The 22,863-nt window shown below is 42.2% G+C and overlaps 1 protein-coding gene across 4 annotated transcripts; it reads right to left on the reverse strand.

The window, feature by feature from the left end:
- Positions 1-494: 494 nt before the first annotated feature.
- On the reverse strand, positions 495-22,583 carry myo1f (myosin IF). Of its 4 annotated transcripts, XM_061824916.1 has the most exons (29): positions 22,490-22,583; positions 22,253-22,376; positions 18,816-18,944; positions 17,587-17,676; positions 17,422-17,516; positions 17,241-17,328; positions 17,063-17,152; positions 14,379-14,510; positions 14,143-14,277; positions 12,526-12,658; positions 11,325-11,521; positions 11,170-11,250; positions 10,960-11,046; positions 9,886-9,972; positions 9,539-9,706; positions 7,869-7,954; positions 7,691-7,772; positions 7,505-7,611; positions 7,318-7,416; positions 6,764-6,908; positions 6,488-6,602; positions 6,214-6,383; positions 5,917-6,062; positions 5,524-5,670; positions 5,297-5,445; positions 5,150-5,212; positions 3,618-3,819; positions 2,770-2,930; positions 495-2,058 (listed from the first exon to the last, which is right to left on the reverse strand). In XM_061824916.1, exons 2-29 carry the CDS (start codon positions 22,253-22,255, stop codon positions 1,982-1,984), a joined length of 3,264 nt encoding a protein of 1,087 aa, XP_061680900.1. In that variant the 5' UTR covers positions 22,256-22,376; positions 22,490-22,583; the 3' UTR covers positions 495-1,981. The 4 variants fall into 4 exon arrangements, with proteins under 4 accessions (XP_061680900.1, XP_061680901.1, XP_061680898.1 ...); XM_061824917.1 differs by lacking the exon at positions 22,490-22,583 and having other exon boundaries at positions 14,424-14,510; positions 22,253-22,416; XM_061824914.1 differs by lacking the exon at positions 22,490-22,583 and having other exon boundaries at positions 22,253-22,416.
- Between the last annotated feature and the right edge of the window lie 280 nt (positions 22,584-22,863).

Raw genomic sequence — 22,863 nt, forward strand, 5'->3', positions numbered from 1 at the left:
CCAGCGCCTCCAATCTTGGAGTGCTGCGAGGCTCCAGGTGAGTCAACAGGTGAATTTTGGCAGGGTGGAGCATAGAGACACGATCCTGTTGCACCGGACCGTGACATCGCGAAAGCGCACGCAACAGCATTTTGTTACACAAACTATATGGAAAAAAGACCACCCGCTGCTTCCCGTTCCTCCCTTTAAGGTGCTTTTGCCTGGACAGACACGCATTGGGATGTAAAACAATCGAGGAAACATTAAATAAGACTCGCATCTCTCTGTAAAGGTCTTGCGGAGGAAGGGAGGCTCAACCGGTCCATCAGCCTCTGCTGCGCGTCTGTGCGTGTCTTAATTGTTCCTCATATTATGGGGAGACACATTTGCAATGTGTTACACATTGATTTATTTGAATGTAAAAAAAAAAAAAAGATGTAATCCCAAGGAAGTAAGTGCATACATACTACACCTGGATTGTTTAAATGTCACATATATGATTATCTAGATAGGATGCACACACTCATATAATGTGTATACGTGTATTTTATATATATTTGTGTATGTGTGTATACATATGAACATACACACACATGGAAAGTGAGTCCCTGCAATTTATCATCAAGGAATACAGATACAGTAATCCGCCGCTACATCGGTTACTTACTTAGTGCAATATATTTTGCCCAAAACTTCGACAATAAATGATGCTATCATTGATATTTTTTATGCCACAGATAATGACATTTGAGAATAGTTAAGAACTATATACATGTTACAAATTGTGCCATGTATATTCAAACCTACAGTATGTGCACAACTTTTTAAAGTTCACTGATGTACTAAATAAATGTAGGGCGGCATTTCAGAATAACCACATGTTCTGATATATCATACAATCCATACACATCACAGCTGTGGCATTTAAAGATGCTGATTAGACAGCAAGATTGTTGCACAGGTGTGCCTTAGGCAGCCCACAATAAATGGTGACTCTAAAATGTGCAGTAAATACAGTAAAGGTATTGGAGGGTTCAGGGGTCATAAAACCAGGCAGCATTGGGTCTGACCTGAATTTCCCTCATGCAGTGCAACACATGTATTGCACAAATGTGTAAATAAATGCAAACACCAATAAATACTATGCTGGTACAGTAAATGATTATGGACATATAAACTTGTGACTTTCAGTGTTTCCATTCAGAGGTTGTGAGAGGAAGTCACTTGCATGAAATGTTTGACAGTTTTTTTTCTTTATTATTTGTTTTTTAAATATACAGTTTTTTTTTTAAACAACAAATGGGTTTCCTCACGCAAACCTCACATTTACAGTATTTTGGCTTGAAATGGGTTTTGGAGCACTGGCCAGTCAGGAATCGAACTTGCGCTGCCTGCATTCAGGAAACAGCATTTCACAACACCCCCCAGTGCATTTTTATGAATACAAAAATATGATTCCGAAAGTAGATGTAAAAAATATATAACTGAAGTGAAATGAAAAGAATCATGAGATAAAATAGATCAAGTCATACTTCTAGTGAGACAAGGAAAAAGAAATTTCCAAGTGCCGTAATACGCAGAGAAAATCCAACCACTTGGTTTTCATCATCGCTTTTGCAGCAAAACTGCAAAAATGCTGCTCTTTTCTGGTTCTTTTCCTTTCCACCAAACATAAACAGTAGAATCCAACATATGGATGTAAACAATGCGGACACCAGAATGCGACGCAGGCAATTTGGATTGTGTTACTTGATGGTTTGTAACTGAAGCTTAAGTCCATAGAAATCCAAAAGGCAGGTGTCAAGGCAAGTGTGGGCCGGCAGTCAAAGATCTTGTTGCTTGCTCATTTTAAATAGGACAGCGCAAGACAATGACACGGATGAAACCCAACACATGTAGTCGTAGGGTCGGGGTTTAACTGTCGGGACAATAATGGCAATACTTTCGGTCTTCTGAGGTATCGTTCCACACATCAACAGAGTTCACCGTGCAACTATGTTGGTTAAATCTTTTCCACGTAGTTACCGGGGAAGAGACCTTCTTTTCCTTGAATGCGGCCTGTCCACCATCCTGATGGATCTGTACAGTGAAATAACAATAAGAAATATATTAGCTACATCTAACAAGTAAACTACTCGTGAAAAGTTTGGGGTATTGGGGTTTTTAGGTGAAATGTCAGGATTTGGCAGCACGGTGGAGCAGCTGGTAAAGCGTTGGCCTCGCGGTTCTGAGCTCCTGCGTTCGATCCTGAACCCGCCTGTCTGGTGTTTGCATGTTTTTCCCGTGCCTGCGTGGGGTTTCCCCGGGCACTCCGGTTTCCTCCCACATCCCAAAAACATGCAACATTAATTGGACACTCTAAATTGCCCCTAGGTGTGATTGTGAGTGCGGCTGTTTGTCTCCATGTGCCCTGCGATTGGCTGGCAACCAGTTCAGGGTGTACCCCGCTCCTTCCCGTTGACAGGTGGGATAGGCTCCAGCACTTCCCGTGACCCTCGTGAGGATAAGCGGTGAAGAAAATGGATGGGTGGATGTCAGGATGTAACTGAAACGCACTGCAACCTTCATTTGACCCTCTCTTAACATTTTAATGCATACAGCCAACTGCCCATTGTTTCAATACTTTTTGCCGGATTTGAATAGGACTAAGAAGGTCATATTAAGTTAATACGTAGAGGTTAGTGTTCAACCTGAAATTTCACCAAAGAGCCCCTATATCCCTAACTTTTTGTAAGTAGTGCAGGTAAGATTTGACCATTCTTCATGTACCATTCTTATTCGTCCACATACCTTCTTTGACAAGGTCAAAGACGTCATTGAACTCAAAGCTGATCTCGTCGGTGTCTTGCCCAATGTACTGATATAAGGCCCGGCACCGGGGCCCCTGGGGGCGAGGCTGAGGCTTGGGAGCAGGGGGGGGCCGCTGACCGATGCTCTGCTTCCTTTGTTTCCTGTCGTAGTAAGAGACGCATGACAAACACATTTAACTCACTGCTGTAGCCTGTCTCTCCGCAGCTGGGATACATTTGAGCTTTTCTTTTGCGCAATGACAATTATGTGCGACGGCCAAGTAAAGACAATGCGTTTCTCCAATTTCAAAAGCAAACTGCTGCATGGATAAACCTACGGATGTCATGTGATGTTACTCTTTAAGTGCATTTTAAAAAGGCACCCCAAACGTCTTTGGGCTCACAGATAGCAGAAAAATGTACACATTTAACTATAAAGATAAAATATAATTATTATGGTCTGCAGGTTATATGTCCAGAACCACGATTCAATTGGTGATCGTGATTTGAAATCAGTATAGCCTTGAGCACCAACTCTCTGCATTTTTGTCTTGTTAATTAAAGCCAACAAAAACTATATTTACAAAATACAACTAGAAGCAGTTTTCAATAATCAATATAAATTTCAAGTGATCTTGAAATGTGATTACTTTCGTAATTCACAGCAATTTTACTTTATATTTATGAGGTTTTATATGAGATTGGTCTTGTTTTCTTGTATTATTGACACACTTTTGGGCGTATGGCGTTTAAACTGTTAACCTGAAAATTTAATAATTACATACTGCACATTTAAATGTGTCATATGTATATATGCGTTAAACCTATCCTATTTCCTACTTTTCTCACCCTGACATGCCCTGGTCAGGCACATTAAGGAAGTCCATGTTCCCTTGGTTGCTGTGGTTGTGGGTTGGGATCCTGGGAGCTCTCTGAAAGCCCACTTTAGGCAGGGTCGTTTGGAGAGGCCAGTCCTGTTTATGCGGGGAGGAATACATAATTTCCGATTGTTTGGGTCCTCTGGAGAACTGGCTTGCTCCATTCTGATGTGCTGTGGAAAATTAGAAAAAGTGAATGACCCGTCTCCAAACAATGGACAGCTACAACAGATAAGTAAGTACGGTGGTGGCTTGCCTTATGAGCTTGATTTGTTTTGTGACCATGCTTGTAACTCGAAACACAAAATATCTTTCCCCAAGAAAATGAAAGAAATATCTGTGAGGGGTTGTTCTGCAGCAAGGTGTGAATTCTGGATTAAGAAAAGAGTGGATTGTGAGCATTCCCTGATCTGAAAGCTGTGGATTGCGGGACATTGCACTGTATTGCATTGCATCACCTTGGCCGAAGGCAAAGCCATCTTCAAAGCCTGACTCAGTGAACTCTGCTGTATCCTGGCTTTGAATTGAATTGATCTTGAAGTGAGTCCTGGTGCAGTCAACCCAATGTTGGAGCCACCGGGCGTCGGTGGTCTAGGAAATGACCAAAACCAGTAGAGGCTGCCCCTGGCATACAGTCCACGCAGCTCCACTATCACTTTACGACTGAATGGAATATTAATGAGGGAGATTCCACCTAATGACTGCTGTGGTTGGACAGTGGCCTCTCTGGCTGCCATTCCAATGGCTGTAGTTTGGCGGATTCCAAAATAGTATATGAGGTTTTGGGATGTGGCTCCAACTTGGAGCATAAATAATTGATTTTCTCCACATCAACTCAGGCTTCTCTGTCCTAACTAAGCCCTGTTGCATAAACTGATGAAGCCTTTTCAGATGACAGACAAAATGTCTTTCTAAGACAACCAGAAAAGTCAAGATGTGATCGATTTAATACCCTGTGAATGAAATGACTTGGACGCATGAGAATATTTACAAATGATTGATAAAGCTTTTATGATGGAGACAGGTTGACTCAGGAAAAGATTGTTTTTCCAAATCGCAGCAAAAAGCACGTTGACCAGGTTCATAGAAAGGGTTGTGTTTTGACCTTAAAGGTCTCCTTTAAGCCCCTTTTCCATTCTACTCACAACCAGCCTGGTTCCACCCTGTGTGGTAACCTTTCCGTTACACTTTTTCGAGGCTGGGGGGTGACAATGGGACCATTCCTCAAAACCTCCCCCCACCTGGATGTAAAACGCAGGCTGAGGAGGGCCGTCATGTCACTTTCATCAGATTGGCTATCAGGTGGTGTCGGTGTGCTGATGTCACTGTCATATGTTTCTGAACGCGGTTTTTGTACACCGAATAAAAAAATCATCCCCTCTCAATCGCTCTCACTTTTGATGTTAAAGCAAGACCGGGCCAGGCCTCGGGAGGCCGAGCCAGAGCCCGGCCAGGCCGTTCTGGAACTTGAAATGGAAAAGTACCGTCACTGTGTGTTCTTACCTTTGCTGGCTCTGTGATTTCGGCCTCCGCCATGTGACTGCTGACCACCCTTCCTAGTTGGTTCTGATTTAAAAAAAAAAAAAAAGTTTTTAATTTACATGAATGTAAAGGTATTGTTTTGGTAGTTTCTATGTACACTACACTTACTGGAAGACTTGGGAAGCCCATTGCCTATTGTGACGTTAAGGGTCTTTCCCGCAGGTTTGAGTTGAGCCTGGTCTCCTATCCCATTCTGGAACATCACCACCCTGGAACCCCCTCCTCCCCAGCCTTCTTTCTTCACTCTGAACTCTACTCTGTGCGGGGGAGCAAACAGAGTTCACGCAGGAGATTTTTGCATGTAAATAAAATCTTCGTGTTTGTTTTCCCACTACCTGTCGTTGAACGATATTGCGAGCTTTCTCCTTGTCACGTCCTCGTAGCGTTTGGACAACAGGCTCAGGAACTCTGTCTTAAAGTTGGATTCCAGCAGACTGTCATACTGCGCCTCGTGCAGAATAAAAAAGTCATCTTGTCTTGTACTGAAAAAAAAAAAAAAAGCCCACATTATGGGATTGGAATTTTTTTTGTAATAATAATTATAATGTAATGTATGTAACCGACTTCACGTTTTTGTTTATTTTAATTTAGCATCAATTTAGTAAAACCTTTGCACTACAGGTAACGTTTGAAGTCAGGCTAATATTTGTGACTGTCATACAAGTGTAAAAAAAAAAAAAAGTCATAATTCAAATTCTGAGTTGTATACACATACGCAATACGTCTACCTGAGGGAGATTCCATTAATGCTCCCAAAATCCAGCTTTCGTTTCAGCACTTCCTTTATTTGCCCTTTCTCCGGACCTTTCTTCACTTTCTCCCGACCAATCAGATAGATCCCCTTGGGGGTCAAGATCAAATCTCTCTTGATGGACTGGGTTCGTGGCAAAACAGGAAGTGGAAAAAAATGAGCAAAGAAACGGAAAAAAACGGGATTTGTAAGGTCAGGTGACTAAAGGTACTTCCAAATATTCTGATACCAGACTTGTATTGAGAACGAGTCACATTTCATACAAACAATTCACCTTGAACCTTCGATCGAGCTTGTTGACAGAGTCCGCGAAGTCGACCCGTTCCCTTTTGGCCAGGAACTGTCTCAGCTCAGGCCTCTGCTCCAGACCCAGGTAGTCACCCACAAAGTTTCTGTTGATGCTGTTTTTCCGCCGCTCCTTTGAGTTGTACAGGATGTCTGACGCTTTTATGTCAAATGGACACAGAATAACGATACATGTGAATGTGTTGCAGAGCCCTCACACAGCCGCAAAATACTGATGTGTTCTTTCATGGTCGTAAATGTACCCTCTTCTCTCATCTGCTCATACTTCTTTCTGGCGATGTATTTTCTATAGGCTTTCTGGATGGTCCTGGCAAAAGTGTCAAATTTTCTCTCCCGCATCTCCTCAAGAAGAAACAGCTAGGGAGAACACATTTTACATGCTCATCGTATCATAGTTTCGTTGAGAGTATTTCATGTTGCACACAGACAGGAAATATTGCATTACACATTTGAAAGTGTGCATGGGGTACACGATTAAGAGATTATTTACAAGGCACATTGGTGAAAGTTTCAATTACCGATTCTGGATTTTTGACAAAAACCTTGGAGCGACCCATCTGGTACTGGTCATTATCCATGTTAACCGACCGGAGGAGGTGAAGGACCCCCTGCTGCTCAGGACCCCTCCAGCGTGGCCACGTCTCAGCTGTCAGGATAGCGTACCTGGACGCAGTCAGTAAAACGTTCGACACAAGCGACACTTGGGAGTGTGCCATCTTTGTTTTTTGAACACACACATTCAAAATTGTGCGTTCACTATTGTACTGCAATCAGTTTCCGAACAATCGGCACAATTCAGACCACAGCGATAGACCCTGGTCTGATTTATGCTTCCTGTGTCAGCGAGTGTGACGCCTTAGAAAATTGACACCGTTTAAGAAATCTACCATAAATTTGAGAGAACAACGGGCAATAACAGCATTTAATATTCTTTCGTCATTCTATATGGGAAGATAATATTGTGTGGCAAATAGTGGTGTAGCACAGATTAGCTAATTTGATCCTGTGCACGATAAAAAAAAATATGAGCACAAACAAAATGTCACACTTGAGCGAAGGGTAATTATCAGACCTTTGCAGGAATTTAGTGAACACCCTGCGGTACGCAAAGCCAGCCCTTCGTACACGGATGTTTTCTCGTAGTCCGAGGTATTCCACCTGATGCTTGACCCTGAAAGTATAGCGCAAAAGGGAAAAAAAAATGTTTTTGTGTGTGCGTGAGTGTAGATGCGCTTGCGTTCCAAGTTGATGGCTCGAACCTGCTCTCCTCCCAGTCTTTGGGCCTTTTTGTCTCATTGGGTTTAATACAGCGGATGTAGTGAGGAGTACACTTCATTAGTGTGTTCACCAGGTCGTTCGCTTGTCTCTGTGTTAAGTAGACCGTCGACATTATTAAAAAATGTAACTTCTCCCTATTTTTGGGGGGTTGGAAGGTATATTCGAACCTTGATTTTAGATCCTGCTGTAGTTGGCCTGCTTTTCTTGTCTGTGTTGAGGTTTTCAGGGAACAAAGAGCAGATGAAGTTGCTGTGAAGGCCGGAAAGAATATGAACAAAATAAATGGACCAGAATGTATGCTGCTGTGTAAGTGAGGGTGATGCAGTGAAGGCGAAAGAGACTCACTGTTGACTGCTTTGCATGAGCTCAATCAGGTCAGGGAAGAGCACGTCGCGGTTTCTCTCGCAGAAGCCGTTGATATCATAAGACACCTGAGGCAACAGGAGACACACGGGCTGTATCTCGTGTTCGAAGTTTAATAAAAATCAGTCGACAAAATAATACATTAAGTTTGGAGGAAAAAAACATTCCGACAGTCCTCGGTTAATGGCGGAGTTCCGTTCCTATGGTGATAACGTACCACGGATTTGCAGAAGTGGAAAGACATCATAGTTTACCACCACACTACACAAGTGTTGTGAAAGAGTCGAGACCAGTTTTGCCGTTGAGACCTGTCTCGAAACGACATTTTCAAGGTGTTGGTCTTCTCCTGCACTCAACTTCCAAAAGTGTCGGTGTGGTCCCCGTTTCAGAAATGGCCAGAGTTCTGATCTGCTGTTCTTCAACTAAGGAGAAGCACTTGCTAAAACAACAAATACCTTGAATTCATGCGCTACTAATCTTCCACCACCGGAGTAACGACTGAAAATGTCACGACTTTGTGACTGCCGAACACCGCCCCGTCGTCCACACCCGTGCAAGTGAAAGATGCGACATGTATGTCATCCAAAACTGAGCAAGGGGAGCCCAGAGCAAGACATGTCCGCTGACTCAACTCTAATCACATTTGGCTCACACAACCACACAAAAAAAACAATAGAAAACACTAAAAATTCAGTGGTCTTCAACTCACTGTAAGGTGCGGAACGTCAAACATTGGCCAGCATCTCAAAAGAAAACAAATGCACACAAGCTAATATTAACCAAGTAACGCCAGCGAATTGAATTCTGTCTTTCTGAGATGAAGATTTCTGTCAATAAAAAGTTTAAATTCCACCTTCAATTGGCTTTATTTAACAGACAGATATTACAGTATACAGGTGTTGCCTGTAGTTAATTAAATTTTAACAAAATTTGTTATTTTTGCACTCTTTGTACAAATAGCAGCACGCGTAAACTAGCTGTATACTTGCCGATTCACATCCTTACAAATGCTCCCATCAATCGAACACATTAAGAAGAAATATTTAACATATTCAGCTGACACAAAAGACAACGTTGAAAGAAATTGTTAAGATTTGAGATTGTTACATAGGAGACAACTTTTTTCGGCTGGCAAAATGTATTAAAATGAATATTAAAATTAACGGGAAAATGCTCGTTAACTGTTCACCGTTGTCATGATTTTGAAAATGGATTTTTATGGTCTGGGTCTTGTCATGGTCTCGCCTTGTCTTGGTCTCGGTCTTGAGTTGGTCTCAAAACTCAAAAGTCTTGATCTCGGATAGCGTGGTCTTGACTACGCTTAAAGAGAAGTAAAGTGATAGAGTAAATATTTGTACTATAAAAATGTTGACCCAAAGTTACAGTATTTTATTTGCAGCGCCATGATCCACTAAAGCACTGTAGGTTTCTGCATTATCTTACTGTACTTATAATTACAGTAGATATGATTATGACTAAATACTATGCTCCCCTTTTTTTTTTTCATTATTTGTTTTACTTCTCAACCTTGGTTGCAGTCTTGCTTACAATTCAGTTTGAGGTGAATGCATATTCCCAGACAGAAATAGACGATTGGCATTCCTGCTAGCCGAGCGTCCGTCTGTCTAATTGGTTCCTGTCACAGCAAGTACCTTTCCAGCGTAGTGATGTATAACAAAGCCCGAGTTCCAGCTGTTGAAATGCTCGTGCGTTCCAACGGCAGCCTGCAGTTTCTGCAGCAGAGTGACATCTGCGCCCTCGCTTTTGGCATGCATGGTGGCGCACACATCATCCAACACGCTCATCACACCCGGAGGGTTCTGAAAGGATCGGGAAGCGATATATTTGTATCAGACAACAGCACTTTTAGCCCCCAAATCTTTTTTATTTCTCCCGTGTGTTCTTGGAGTGCTCCAATTTTCCAAATCAATTTAAAAAAATTAAAATGAAACTATCAACAAATGAAATCCATCATCGAGTAAGCACCTTAGAACCTTACCAGTTTATTTTCAATAAGGTCACACACAATCTTGTTGTTGAAGTATTGAATGGGTGTCCACTTGATGCCCTCCTGAACATACTCCTCCTGTAGAGCCACCAGAAAATGTGCATTTTTTTTTTTTTGGCATTGTTATAGTAGACCGTGTGAATTCTGAGGGATGCTGACAGACTGCCAAATAAACACATGTATGTCTAACTATATCACAGAATAGGAACTGGCTGGCGACCAGTTTCGGGGTGTAACCCGGCTCTCGCCTGAAGTTAGCTGGAGTAGGCTCCAGCACGTGTGCGACCCTAGTGAGGATAAGTGGTACAAAAATTGGATGGATGGATAGCCACTAAATTTTAACTCAAGGTATTTGGAACTGAAAAAGATATTATCCATCTATGCATTTTCTTAGCCGCTTAACCTCACAAGGGCCACGGGGAGTGCTGGAGCCTATCCCAGCTGTCAACGGGCAGGAGGCGGGGTACACCCTGAACTGGTTGCCAGCCAATCGCAGGGCACATGGAGACAGAGAACAATCGCACTCACTATCACACCTCGGGGCAATTTAGAGTGTCCAATTAATGTTTCATGTTTTTGGGATGTAGGAGGAAACTGGAGTGCCAACCCGGAGAAAGCCCACACAGGCACAGGGAGAACATGCAAACTCCATACAGGCAAGACCGGGATTGAATCCAGGACCTCAGAACTGTAAGGCCAAGGCTTTCCAGCTGCTCCACCGTGCCACCTAAAAATACATTATTTCTTTCTTTCAGCTTGTCCCATTAGGGGTCGCCACAGTGTGTCAGAATAATCCTCAAAATTATCATTACTCCCCACCGATGTATTTCTTCGCTTTCAAATTTATTATGCAGGTCAGACTGTAACCCCAGTGGGCCAGTTTTGACCCACCAGCCGTATGTTTGACTGCACACGTTTATCAACTCTCGTTTATAAAATAGCAAAATAAAAAAAATAAAAATTAGTATGTAAAATAATAACGCCGGCATTCTGATTGTAATCTCAATCTTCGGGTGATGCCTTGATATAATTTCCACATCAAATAAATGGCAGTACGCTACCCACCTGTTCGGCCTTCAGAGTCAGTTCAATGAAGATTTGTTGCAATTTCTCATTGACAAAGTTAATGCAGAATTGTTCAAATCCGTTTCTCTGAAAAACAAAAGACGTCTGATTGATCCTTCATTTCAAAGCCTTGTCGTGTTTTAAACACAGCGGCCATTTCAATTCATCATTCCTACGATTATCAGTCAAGGAGGCCACGGTGGGTTCTACCTGGAAAATCTCAAATCCATAAATGTCAAGTACGCCGATGCTGAATTCTTCATGCGGTTTTTGGATGGCTTTATTGATGGCCTGTACAGAGAGTTCAAAATCAACTTCATTTTGTCTGGACACAATTGCTGCTGCTCGGTTTGACGTTTGTTGACCTCCACCAGGTAGTCAAAGACGCGTGCGTAGAGGGCTTTGGCCAGGGCATCTCTCGTGTAGGTGGCCTGCTCCTGGTTCAGGGTCACGTCGATCGACTCCGACTTCCCTCCCCACTTTGAGTCCATTTTACGGCTGGTCAGCTTCTCCTGCAGGCGGTTAGGGTCGATGGCAAGCAGGTAGGCCGGGAAGGCGAGCACTACAGAGATGTGTTGTATCACACCGTTAGTGGGAGTACGAACAAAGGAAAAAGGAAAATCAGAGTAGAGGTTTGAACCCCGAAGGGCCTAGGCCGCCGCTATGGGCGGCACCATCTCTGACAACTGTCACTCAGCTGCGGTTCAGTTGACTGTAATTAGAGCAGGCATTTATGTTGGAGTTTTGTCACTGGCACTTGCCAGTTTCGTTGCGTTGCATTTACTGCATGTTGGATTCTCCACTATTGAGCGTAAGTCTAGTGTAGAGCTATCCTTGTCACAGCGAGTCTGTGCCCTTTGAGTTTATCCACGTCTTGTCAAGTTTCTTAGTTTGTTCGATATTCATCGGACCGGGTTTCACGTTGTTTGGATCTTGCCTTTAGTCTAGCGTTTTTGTGCCGCTGCATGGCTGGACTGCTACACCGTGTATGACCCCGACATGGAATAAAACCACACTTAATACCATGCCCTCGTCTCGGAGTCCTGCATTTGGGTCTGCCCCCATGCCACTTGTTCATGACAGTTTGTAGAGGCTTCTGATTTCAAAACTGGTTATTCATCAATGTGTTGTGTATACTACATGTAATTACAGTACAGGATGTAATCTTTCATTTTTATGGGTTCACAGTCATAGCCGGCCTCTGGGAGGTATAGCTACAATGTGGCCCGTGACAAAAACGAGTTTGACACCCCGGGCTTAGGCCCCCTTAGAGGGTTGGGCTGGCTCTGCCCAAACCCGTCATGCGTTATGCTGACATGCTAATCACTTTTGCGCCGTGCTGCCCGTGAGTGACCTGCGAGGTTGCAAGCATCTGTTTTCTGTCGAGGGAGATGCTGTCACGAAGCAACCACAAACAAACAAGTGCTGGTGGATTTTAATTTCCTTACGTCCCTCTGCGTTTACAAAAAAAAAAAAAAAAAAGCCAATTATCCATTCCCAGAGAGAATAGATGTGCACTTGCATGCATGATGTGTGTGTGTGTGTGTGTAAGAGAACATCACTCACAGTCCACGCTCTCCACCTGTCCGTAATTCCCCGCTTCTATGAAGCTGATGTTCCCCAGGTGCAGGATGCCCGCAACAATCTGCAGCACCTGGGCCCGGATGTCACCTGGGATCCCGATCACCTGCATGGCCTCCTGGAGACCGAGACACAAAACAGTCATTTGTTTTCTTTTGTGGGGGGGGCTGTTATCTATCATCATCGGGTATGTACACAACCCCAATTTCAGAAGATCCGATACTATACAGTACCTTTGCAAAGATAGGGATGGTTTTTTTTTTTTTTTTTTTTTTTTTTAATGAGACTCTCAAGGACACATGTATAGTATTCATTGAACAATATTCAGTTCTGGTATTTAGTTCACTTAATATTGGTAGCTGCAGTTAAACAGCGGCTTATGTCAGCTTCACTTGTCCTGAATTAATTAGCGAAATACTTTTGAGCCACCGTTACTCTGCATCACCGGTGTCAAATCCAAGGCCCAGGGGCCTGGTCTGGCCAGTCAAGTTATTTATCGGGTCCATTAAAGAAAAGAATGTGCGTCTACCTCATGGTTTTTTTTCCCCTAAATGGGTTGTTCTTTGCATTTTGGTAGGAAATCTGTAGCCGCTTTTAACACAAATTAAAAACATTTCCCCCAGTAAAATCCTAATTAGCTTATTGTACATTAAATGTTTGTCCACTTAAATATTTAAGCACCCCACCACTATTTTCTTGACTTCTGGCTCAGTTGGTAAAGCCTTGGCCTCACAGTTCTGAGGTCCTGCATTCGATCCCTGACCCGCCTGTGTGGAGTTTGCGTGTTCAACCCGTGCCTGCGTGGGTTTCCTCCGGGCACTCTGGTTTCCTCCCACATTCCCAAAAACTTGCAACATTAATTGGACACTCTAAATGACCCCTAGGTGTGATTGTGAGGGCAACTGTTGTCTGTCTCGATCTGCCCTGCGATTGGCTGGCAACCAGTTCAGGGTGTAGCCCGTCTCCTGCCAGTTGACAGCTGGGAGAGGCTCCAGCACTCCCCGCCACCCTTGTGAGGATAAGTGGCTAAGAAAATGGATGGATGAATGGATGATTTAGTAATAGTGGCACGGAGGGCGACTAGTTAGCCCATCTGCCTCAGTTCTGTTGACCAAAGTTCAAATATGGCCTCAGTGTATGTTTTCCTCAGTTAGGTAGAAAGGTCATGGACTCCAAATTGCCCGTAGGTATGAATGTTTGTGTGTATAGTTGTTTCTATGTGCCCTGCGATCGGCTGGTGACCAATTTAGCGTGTAAACCCGCTCTTGCCTGAAAATAGCTGGGATAGGCTCCAGCATACCCGTGACATTAGTGAGGATAAGCGCTATGAGAAATGGAAGGATGCATAATGTCATAATTAAACGCGTTGTTGGAATGTGCATTTTCCTTTGCTTGCACAAGACATACAATTACTCACACATTCATATTTCTCATGATATAAAACTTTTTGAACACCCAGTATATTCTTTTGATATCGTTTATCAGTGCAGATGGTCTTTCATGTGTACAATAATAAAATGAATATGCACTTTGGAACCATGTTAATGACTGTGTAGATGTTGTACTTTAGGGAGTTCAATTCATTATGTGTCGTATATGTACCATGGTCTCATGGAAGTCCTTGTTGTCATTCGTCCCATCCACTTTGTAAGTTCCAGACTGGTTGAGGTAGAAGTAGTAGTCTGGGGTCATGAGGCCCAGGGTCTCCTTTTGCTGAGCACTGGCGCCCTCTATCAGCTGGAAGACGACAAAAGTCATACAGTGTTTGCCTAAGAGGGGAAGTGTTGATGCATGAGAGCATGTGACTTTGACGTGGTCACGCACGCCCTTCGTCCGACCTGATAGTAAACATGGAAGTTTCTTTCGCTGTCGTTCTGGCTCACCACTCTCGACTTCTCCAGAAGAAAGTTGGAGATTTTGCCCCCGTCGGGCTCGCCGCCTCTGCTGAACTGAATCTCAAAGTATTTGCCCTGCGAGATGCATGATACAGGATGCATTTTTGCCGATGCAAATGTTTCAATGAATCAGAAAAGCGGGGACGAATAAAACGGTGAGGGCAGTCATTCAGGATTATCGCTCACAAGCACTACTGAAAGGCTCTCACACATAACCCTGAAGTGCTTTCATGCAGGGTGCAGCTCTCTCATACATTACGGAAATGCTCTCATGTGTACTACTGATTTTTTTTCCCCTTTTAGTACTAAAACACTCTACTTTACAGAACATCTTTCAAACACACTTACCAAAACGCTCTCATACACAGCACTGAAATGTTCTCATACACAAAAATTAAATGCTTTCACACACACTACTGTTTTTCTTCTCACTGATCTCCAGTTATACTACTTAGATTATTAAAACGCACTCATCCACTTCACTGAAATACTCTCGTACACGCGACTGAAAGTCTCATTCACAGGACTGAAATGCTCTCACACCTACTGAAGTTTTTTTTTCCCCACTTAAGTAAGCTACTAAAACATTCTAAATCGCATACTGAAAAGAGGTCTTACACACAACTGACAACTCTCATACACACTATTGTATTTTTTTTTTACTCGTATACACCACTTAAAGTACTGCAATGCGCTTAAACACACTGCTGAGATGCTCTCATACACACTCCAATTTTTTTTCCCATCCATACATTATGGAAATGCTCTCATACACACCAGTGAAACACTAGCACACTATTGACGAACCTTCACACAGCATAATGTAATCTGCTAGTATAATACACTGAAAAAAAATCTGTAATGTGTACCGGCGAAAAACATTTCAATAAAGCGGATGAAAGTGTTTCAGTTGTTTGTATGAAAAGTAATCCAGAATTAGAAGAACTCCTAATGGAACTCTTAGATGATGAATAAACTGGATCTTATTTCAATACACGCTTACTGTACAAGCCATTTCATAAACAATAATAGCCAAGCAATATATTGTACTGCTTGTAAAAGCTCAATTGACCACATTTATATACGCATAAGTCTCATTGATGAAAGCTGTACAAAACCGTTCAAATTAGTGTGCATTAAACGCTTCCTGCCTCGACATGATGAAAACAACCAGCATGCATCCTGCTGTACGCTGCGTGCCAACAGGAAGCAATGCGATGTCATGTAAGCTGCCAGGATGCTGCGCGCTGGCGGTTTTTCTGGGTGTTAGGTTAAAACATGACGACTCCACCTAAAAACGTTGAGTATCAAGGTTCAGATCAGGAAGAATGAGTGCAGTTATGTTTACAGGCTGAGGTTAGAATATCTATGTCAAGTGATGTGCCAAATGAATAACTGTGGCTTAATCGCACGGCGACACTGTTATCAAGCCATCCATTTTGTGTGCCGCTTATCCTCACGAAGGTCCCGGGTGTGCTGGAGCTTATCCCAGCTGTCAACGGGCAGGAAGCGGGGTACACCTCGAACCAGTCACCAGCCAATCGCAGGGCACATAGAGACAAACGGCCGTACTCACAATCACACCTCGGGGCAATTTAGAGTGTCCAATTAATGTTGCATGTTTTTTGGGATGTGGGAGGAAACCAGAGTGCCCACCCGGAGTAAACCCACACAGACACGGGGAGAACATGCAAATTCCACACAGGCAGGTCCTGGATCAAACTCGGGGCCTCAGAACTGTGAGCCCAATGCTTTTACAGCTGATCCACTGTACCGCCAAGCTACAGGAATATCCTTTTTTTGCAGGGTCAAAAGATCATATAATAATACTCAATATTTATTATATTTCAGCCAATATGTTTCTCCACAATTTTTGTCCAAAAATCCGTTGCTTGAAAGGTTATTGCGCCGCAACGCTGATGCTATTTGTTGTCCAATCTATGGCGTTTTGCTTTGATTGTTAGCACTAAATTGAATTGAATTTCACTAAAGGAGAGCTGAGCGGCTTTTTGAAATAGACAATATCTACTGTAATTTCCGGCCTATAAGCCGCGACTTTTTTCACACGCTTTCAACCCCGCGGTTGATGCGGCGATATGCAAGGGGGGCACGCGAACAGAAAACGTAAGAGCGAGACCATTGGATTATATGTACCGAGGAAGTGATTTTTACCAGTCCGGCCCTGTTAGCGCGGCGGCGCTAGCGTTAAACACTCTGCGTACTGTCTTTCTTTGTAAATATGTCGTGTTTGAAAGTGGGTTTCAATGTGGGCGCTTGCGGCTTTTACACAGCTACAGCGTATGTATGTACCAAATGGTATTTCCTTTACAAATGTACTGCGTGAGGTTTATAACCAGGTGCGCTCTGTAGGCCGGCAATTACGGTAATTCTGTATGCTTTATATTGAGTTAGACAGTAAACGTCAATAGTAAGTGGTATGAAACAGTTAGTTTTTTTTTTAAGTTCACTTTTTGCCAAAACTACCACTTTCTGTAGTTTTGCACAATCCTGCTAAACAACTCATCGAATCAACACTATTGCTTATCATCAGGAGCCAAATATAAATTGACTGAATCTGCAGGTAGTAGTGAAAGAATATGAAAAATATTGTTGAAATTTTTACTCACAAAACGGCTAGAATTGTTGTTACGAACAGTTTTGGCATTGCCAAAGGCCTCTAAGAGCGGGTTCGACTGCAGGATAATGTCTTTCACATGCTGTAACACATTGAGAAGGTGACAGGTACAACAATGTATATACTGCAAGGAGAACTCTTTTTTTTTTTTTTTAAGTCATTGGGTCTACCTGAACTTTTGTTCCTCCTCCTGATACTTTGGATATATAGCCCATGATGTACTTCGCAGCAACGGTCTTTCCCGCACCGCTTTCGCCACTAACACGGTACCGAAGGGAAAAAAAAAATGGTAAAACATTCACAGAAACACAAAGCCAAAAAAAAAAAAAAGAAGGAACATGTTGCAGCCACCTGATAATAACACATTGATTTTCTCCTTCGATCATCATGTTTCTGTACATGTTGTCAGTCAAGGCGTAGATATGGGGTGGGTTCTCATACTGGGCCTAAACACGCACAAATATGGTGGCGAGTTGAGGGTGGAAGGAATGCAGCATTACAGTGGCAAAAACTTACTGCCCCTTGGTAGAGTTCGATTTCTCTGTCCGAGAAATACGGCATCTGTTTGAACGGGTTTACTGATATCAACACAGGGCCAATGTAAGTCTGTGCAGTGTCGTTAAGAAGCAAAATTCAGAGGGCGGCTAACAAGTAACCTACTGTGCTCCGACAAAATTAAATCTGTATTTCGTAGTGCTCGAAACATGACAAAAACCTGTCCACTCAATACAGTAACATTAGTGCATCTTATCTTAACTTATCCTTCCCTCACCGCATGTAGCACGACTGCTTCATACGACACTCGAATGCACAGGTGTCAAACTCAAGGCCCGGGCGCCAGATCCGGCCCGCCACATGATTTTATGTGGCCCACGAAGCCACATCGAGAGTTTCCATTTCCATGATTCTTGTCAAAATCTCTACCAGATTTCAAAATTGTCATACATCATAAATGCTTCAGTTTGAAATATTAAAAGCCTTTTTGTGTTGCCAAACATGAATAGTTGAAAAATACGTTACCCTTGGTTTCTGATTCGGATTCAGGTCCCTAAATTGATTATGTATACATGATGAGACGATTAAAAATGTTTTATTGTTTCACAGTCAAAATGGCCCTCTGAGGGAAACCAGAACTACCGCGTGGCCCGTGAGAGAAATGAGTTTGACACCCCTGCTTTAATGTAATACATCATCGTACAGTACAAGGCATATGATTTTACTTTTTTCATATTTCTTATACTATGTCTTATAGTGTCCTGTCTTGTGTTGTCTTCACGTACAGGTAGTTTTAGTTACATTTTCACTTTCACTTCCTTTTTTTTATTTCACTCAGCTTTAAAATCTTTATTCTGCTTGACTGAATGATTGAAATTCCCAGTAAATACCGACCAGAATACAAAAAATGAATAATAATAAAAACACACACACACCATAGTAGTTTAAAAGGTTAACTGTGACACAATTAAACTGTTCTAAAATTGTTATGCATATCCTCCTGTGGGTTTCACCTAACACCCAAGACAAAAAAGATCAACTTGTGACATGTACACAATGCAGCTGGCACACTGTAATATTATTTAAAAAGCCAAAACATGTGCTTGATCTTTGTCATTTTTTGTGGCGCTTTCAACAAGGGAGACCTTTGTCAACTCTCAGTAAGTAGTCTGTGACAGACTACAAAAAGCACTTTACACTGAATAATAATATTAATAATAATAAGAGAGTCATTAATTAAATAAGGATACAAAAATGTAGTCATCCATGTATCTTTTCTTGAGGTTTTCCACAATGGCGTCCTCGGTGATCTTGGACAGCAGGACCATGTCGTCCACTCCGCTTTGCTTCACATTTTGACTCTGCCAGTGGTACTTTGCCTGAACCAGGGAAAACACACACACACACAGATCAGACTGCTTTTTAAAAATATATATTATTAAAATAGTATTTCATTTGTGTCAGACTTTTTATTTTTTAAAGCTTACAGCTTCCCGATCAAAGAAAGTAAAAAAAGAAAAGGAAAAAAGAAAGACTATTACTACGACTACTGTACAAACATATTCCATAAATTTGTGGATTTAGTGTGCATAAAATAAAAGGTCAAGGTTTCAGTCTGGATACATATGTCATTTTTTTATATAGATGTGTAAAATGTATGTACATGCTTACCGCTAGTTTTGTTATGCATAACAACGTTTAGAAACAGGTTTAAAATTTATGGTTGGCATATTCGTTTTCTGCAATATTACTGTAATTGATCATACTGCATGACAATGACACCGCTGACACATCACCGTTAAAAGTAATTTGGGCAGTTTTGGCTTTTTGCTGAAAGAATGGACCACCAATAATTTCCTGTATGAAACCAGTTAAAAAAATATATAATATATAAAGTTGTTTGTGTTGTCTATGAACACCCCTTAACACATCCAAGTCACATTAAATTACCCCGAATGTAATTTTGCAATATCTCATCTCCCCTCACTCTGGCTTTCATTTATATTATTTAAAGAGTTTTTCCTTGAAAAGACTTAAGGTATCACGTGGACATTTTGTGGTCTTGGCAATGTGACACAAGTATGAGGAAGTGTTGAGCCAGAAACTGTAAACCTCACTCGTCTTCCACTTCCCCCTCTGACACCTCATTGCAGCTTCCTGTAAAATTCGGCAAAAGTTCTCTACATGCTGCATCTTCTTGCATCTCACTCTGCAAGATACAACACCCTCCTGGTTTGGGTTAGATTAGATACTAAAGCTTCCCAAAGGAAGACTGTTATATCAAGTTGTGTCAAATATTACAGGAAATAACGTGTTGTGGAACAAACGTGTGTAGTCCTGTACATGCAAGACTGCGTGCAATACTCTTGAGCAATGTTAAGATTTTGAGGTGGAAATCTAGAACAGTGATTTCCACCAAGTGTGCCGAGGCACACTAATGTGCTGTGAGCGATCATCAGGAGAACTCATCCATCCATTTTCTTAGGCGCTTATCCTCACAAGGGTCCTGGGAGAGCTGGAGCCTATCCCAGTTGTCAATGGGCAGAAGGCAGGGTAAACCCTGAACTGGTTGCCAGGCAATCGCAGGGCACATAGAGACAGACAACAGTTGCACTCACAATCACACCTCGGGGCAATTTAGAGTCTCCAATTAATGTTGCATGTTTTTGGGAGGAGGTAGGAAACAGGAGTGGCCGGAGAATAACAACGCACCCACGGGGAGAACATGCAAACTCCACACAGGTGGATCAGGGATTAAACATTGAACCCAGGACCTCAGAACTGTGAGGCCAACACTTTTCTGGCTGGGCCACCGCCAGCAACACTCCTTTTTTTTTTTTTTTTTTTTTTTTTTTAAAACAATATTAACCTATTTTAAATGGTGAACACAGCTTGAATCAAATCTGGAAACATTCTTGACAACTAAAAATAACTTGTTAAATGCCACTTGTTCTATGCAATCAAGTGGTGTGTGTGTGTGTGTGTGTGTGTGTGTGTGTGTGTGTGTGTGTGTGTGTGTGTGTGTGTGTGTGTGCATGTGTGATTGTCACCTTCATTAGAAATTCTGATAATTATTATTTTTTTTTTTAGACAGCAAGAGGAAATAGGTTGGATAAATTTGAGTAGGTTTGTTTTGTTGAACTCAATCGCTCTAATGGTTTGTTCAAGAATGAACCGTATGGAGGTAAGTGGACGCAGATTAATTTTTGTCTAATACACAGGGTTAGTCAGTTCATTGTTTTATTAATTGACCCACTCATGGCTCTTAAAAAAAAGAAAAAAGAGTTTGGGGAGATGACAACAGTGGTTTTCTTTTCTGAAGATAAAAACATTTTGATTGGTTCGGGGGCTTGGCATGAGCCATATTCTACCATTTTAATCAACAAAAGAGTAATAAATGAGCTTTTTTTTTTTAAACTAGCATATTCAATTAGCAATTGAACATAATTTTGGGGTGCTGTTGTGCTAATGTGAGTGTGCACACACTTGAGCAAAACAATATTTGGAAACTCATTAAGATCCCACTTTCTTTTCTATTTACCATGAAGTTGTCATTTAGGAGGTGCAAGGATTCCTCCAGACTGCAACAATATAAACAATAAGAGTAAATATTGCCACTTTATAGTCCAGTCCATTCCCTTGCAGCAAATTTGGTCTACACCCCTTGAGCAACTCCCCTGTCCCCATATCAAAAAGCACCCCTGGGCAGAAGGAACAATAAACCCCTGTATCCATCTGCTGAGAGATTTTTACAAACATGAATGTAATCTTGTCCAAGTCCTTGGAATTTCACGTTTTAAATTTTAGGTGTCAAACCGGTAGCCTGGGGGCCAGATCCGGTCTGCCAACATAATCTTTTGTGGCCCGCGAAAGCAAATCAAAATCGCAAAATGTGTACAAGCATTATTGTTAGCAATTTTGATTTGAAAAGAAATGTCATAGTTAAAAACGTTTCTCTCGGCTTCTGATTTTACAACTTGTTGCTCATCAATTTGTTGTGTTTATCTAATTATATTAGGTAATAATTCCTTCACATGGGTTCACAGTCATAAGGGCCCTCTGAGGGAAGTCATAACTACGATGTGGCCGCGTGACAAAAAAATTTGTTTGACACCCCTGTGAAGACTGAACAGTAAATGTTCTCAGTTTTTCTGTGGTTCTCCATGAAATCAGACTGATTACCTTTGTACTTAGTACAAAAGCAGACATTTTCAAACATCTGCTTTTATTACGAAAAAAAAAAAAACCCTACATTTTTGCTCACTTTGTGACGTTATAGAACAAACCCATATCTGTATCATAATTAATGCATGTTTACACATTTTCTGCCCTCTTTTTAAAGAAAAGGATACAATTTAAAAGTGTTTTAAAAATCTGATTCATTGATTAATCAAGAAATGAATTCACCATTAAAATAATCATTATTTGCAGCATCACAACCAGGATATTCAAAAGGTGTTGCTGAAAGCCTCAACTCACCAAAAGAGGAAACTGACTTCACTGCTTTACCCAACTAATACTCCACAGTCAAATTCTATTGATTAGCTGATTTAATAAGTCAAACCTTGTGTGTAAACAGAGAGACAACTTTACACTACATGAAACCATGACATCATTCTGAATAGGATCAGAGGTGTATAAAAAGGAGGAAGCGCCCATCAAAAGTTAGGTAGGCACAGTACAGTACCATTATCCCAGTCGGCCTCTCCTGCCCTGCTTCAGCCCGGGCGAACACTCGCCAGTGAGTGCAGTCGGGTTGAAAATGATCAGATGGCCATCACACAGCAAGAAAGCTCAGGGCTACCTTCCACCTACAAGACATCCAGCGGAGCTTTGAAAACTTGTTCCTCATCCAGCCGCAGAGATGCTGTGTGAAACAAGAACTGCTCGAGGGTGACACGCACACGACGTTGCACACACTTACCACACCAGGGAAAGCTTCGACTTCTCCATTTCGCTCAGATAGCAATTCGCCGGCCAGACGCTGAGATGAAGTAGCGGACCTGCAAAAGCACCAGTCCAGGCCTTTCAAAGTGTTGCGAAATGACGTCGTCTGAGTTGCGTGCACCCAGCTCCACCCGAGCTGCGATTACTTCATGTTGTTTTTGTCACCACGGCACGCTGCTACCAACGCTTGAGCTGATGCAGGTGCTACGAGGAGGGGCGTGAGTTCTTAGAAGATCAAAATTCATTCTCAAGAGTAGTTGTGCTCAATAGTGTCGAGGCTGAGCTGGTCCGACTGGCCTCCTGACCTTGATTGCACCCTGGACTGGTTGCCAGGACACATAAGGCCTGGTG

The sequence above is a fragment of the Syngnathoides biaculeatus genome, chromosome 7 (assembly GCF_019802595.1).
Source record: "Syngnathoides biaculeatus isolate LvHL_M chromosome 7, ASM1980259v1, whole genome shotgun sequence".
In the NCBI taxonomy this organism is placed as follows: Eukaryota; Metazoa; Chordata; class Actinopteri; order Syngnathiformes; family Syngnathidae; genus Syngnathoides; species Syngnathoides biaculeatus.

Coding starts and splice junctions, on each gene's coding strand:
- myo1f (XM_061824916.1), bottom strand. Junction 17,329..17,421: donor AATCAATGTGTTATTATCAG/GTGGCTGCAACA, acceptor GTACCGTGTTAG/TGGCGAAAGCGGTGCGGGAA. Junction 6,384..6,487: donor TGAGCAGATGAGAGAAGAGG/GTACATTTACGA, acceptor TTGACATAAAAG/CGTCAGACATCCTGTACAAC.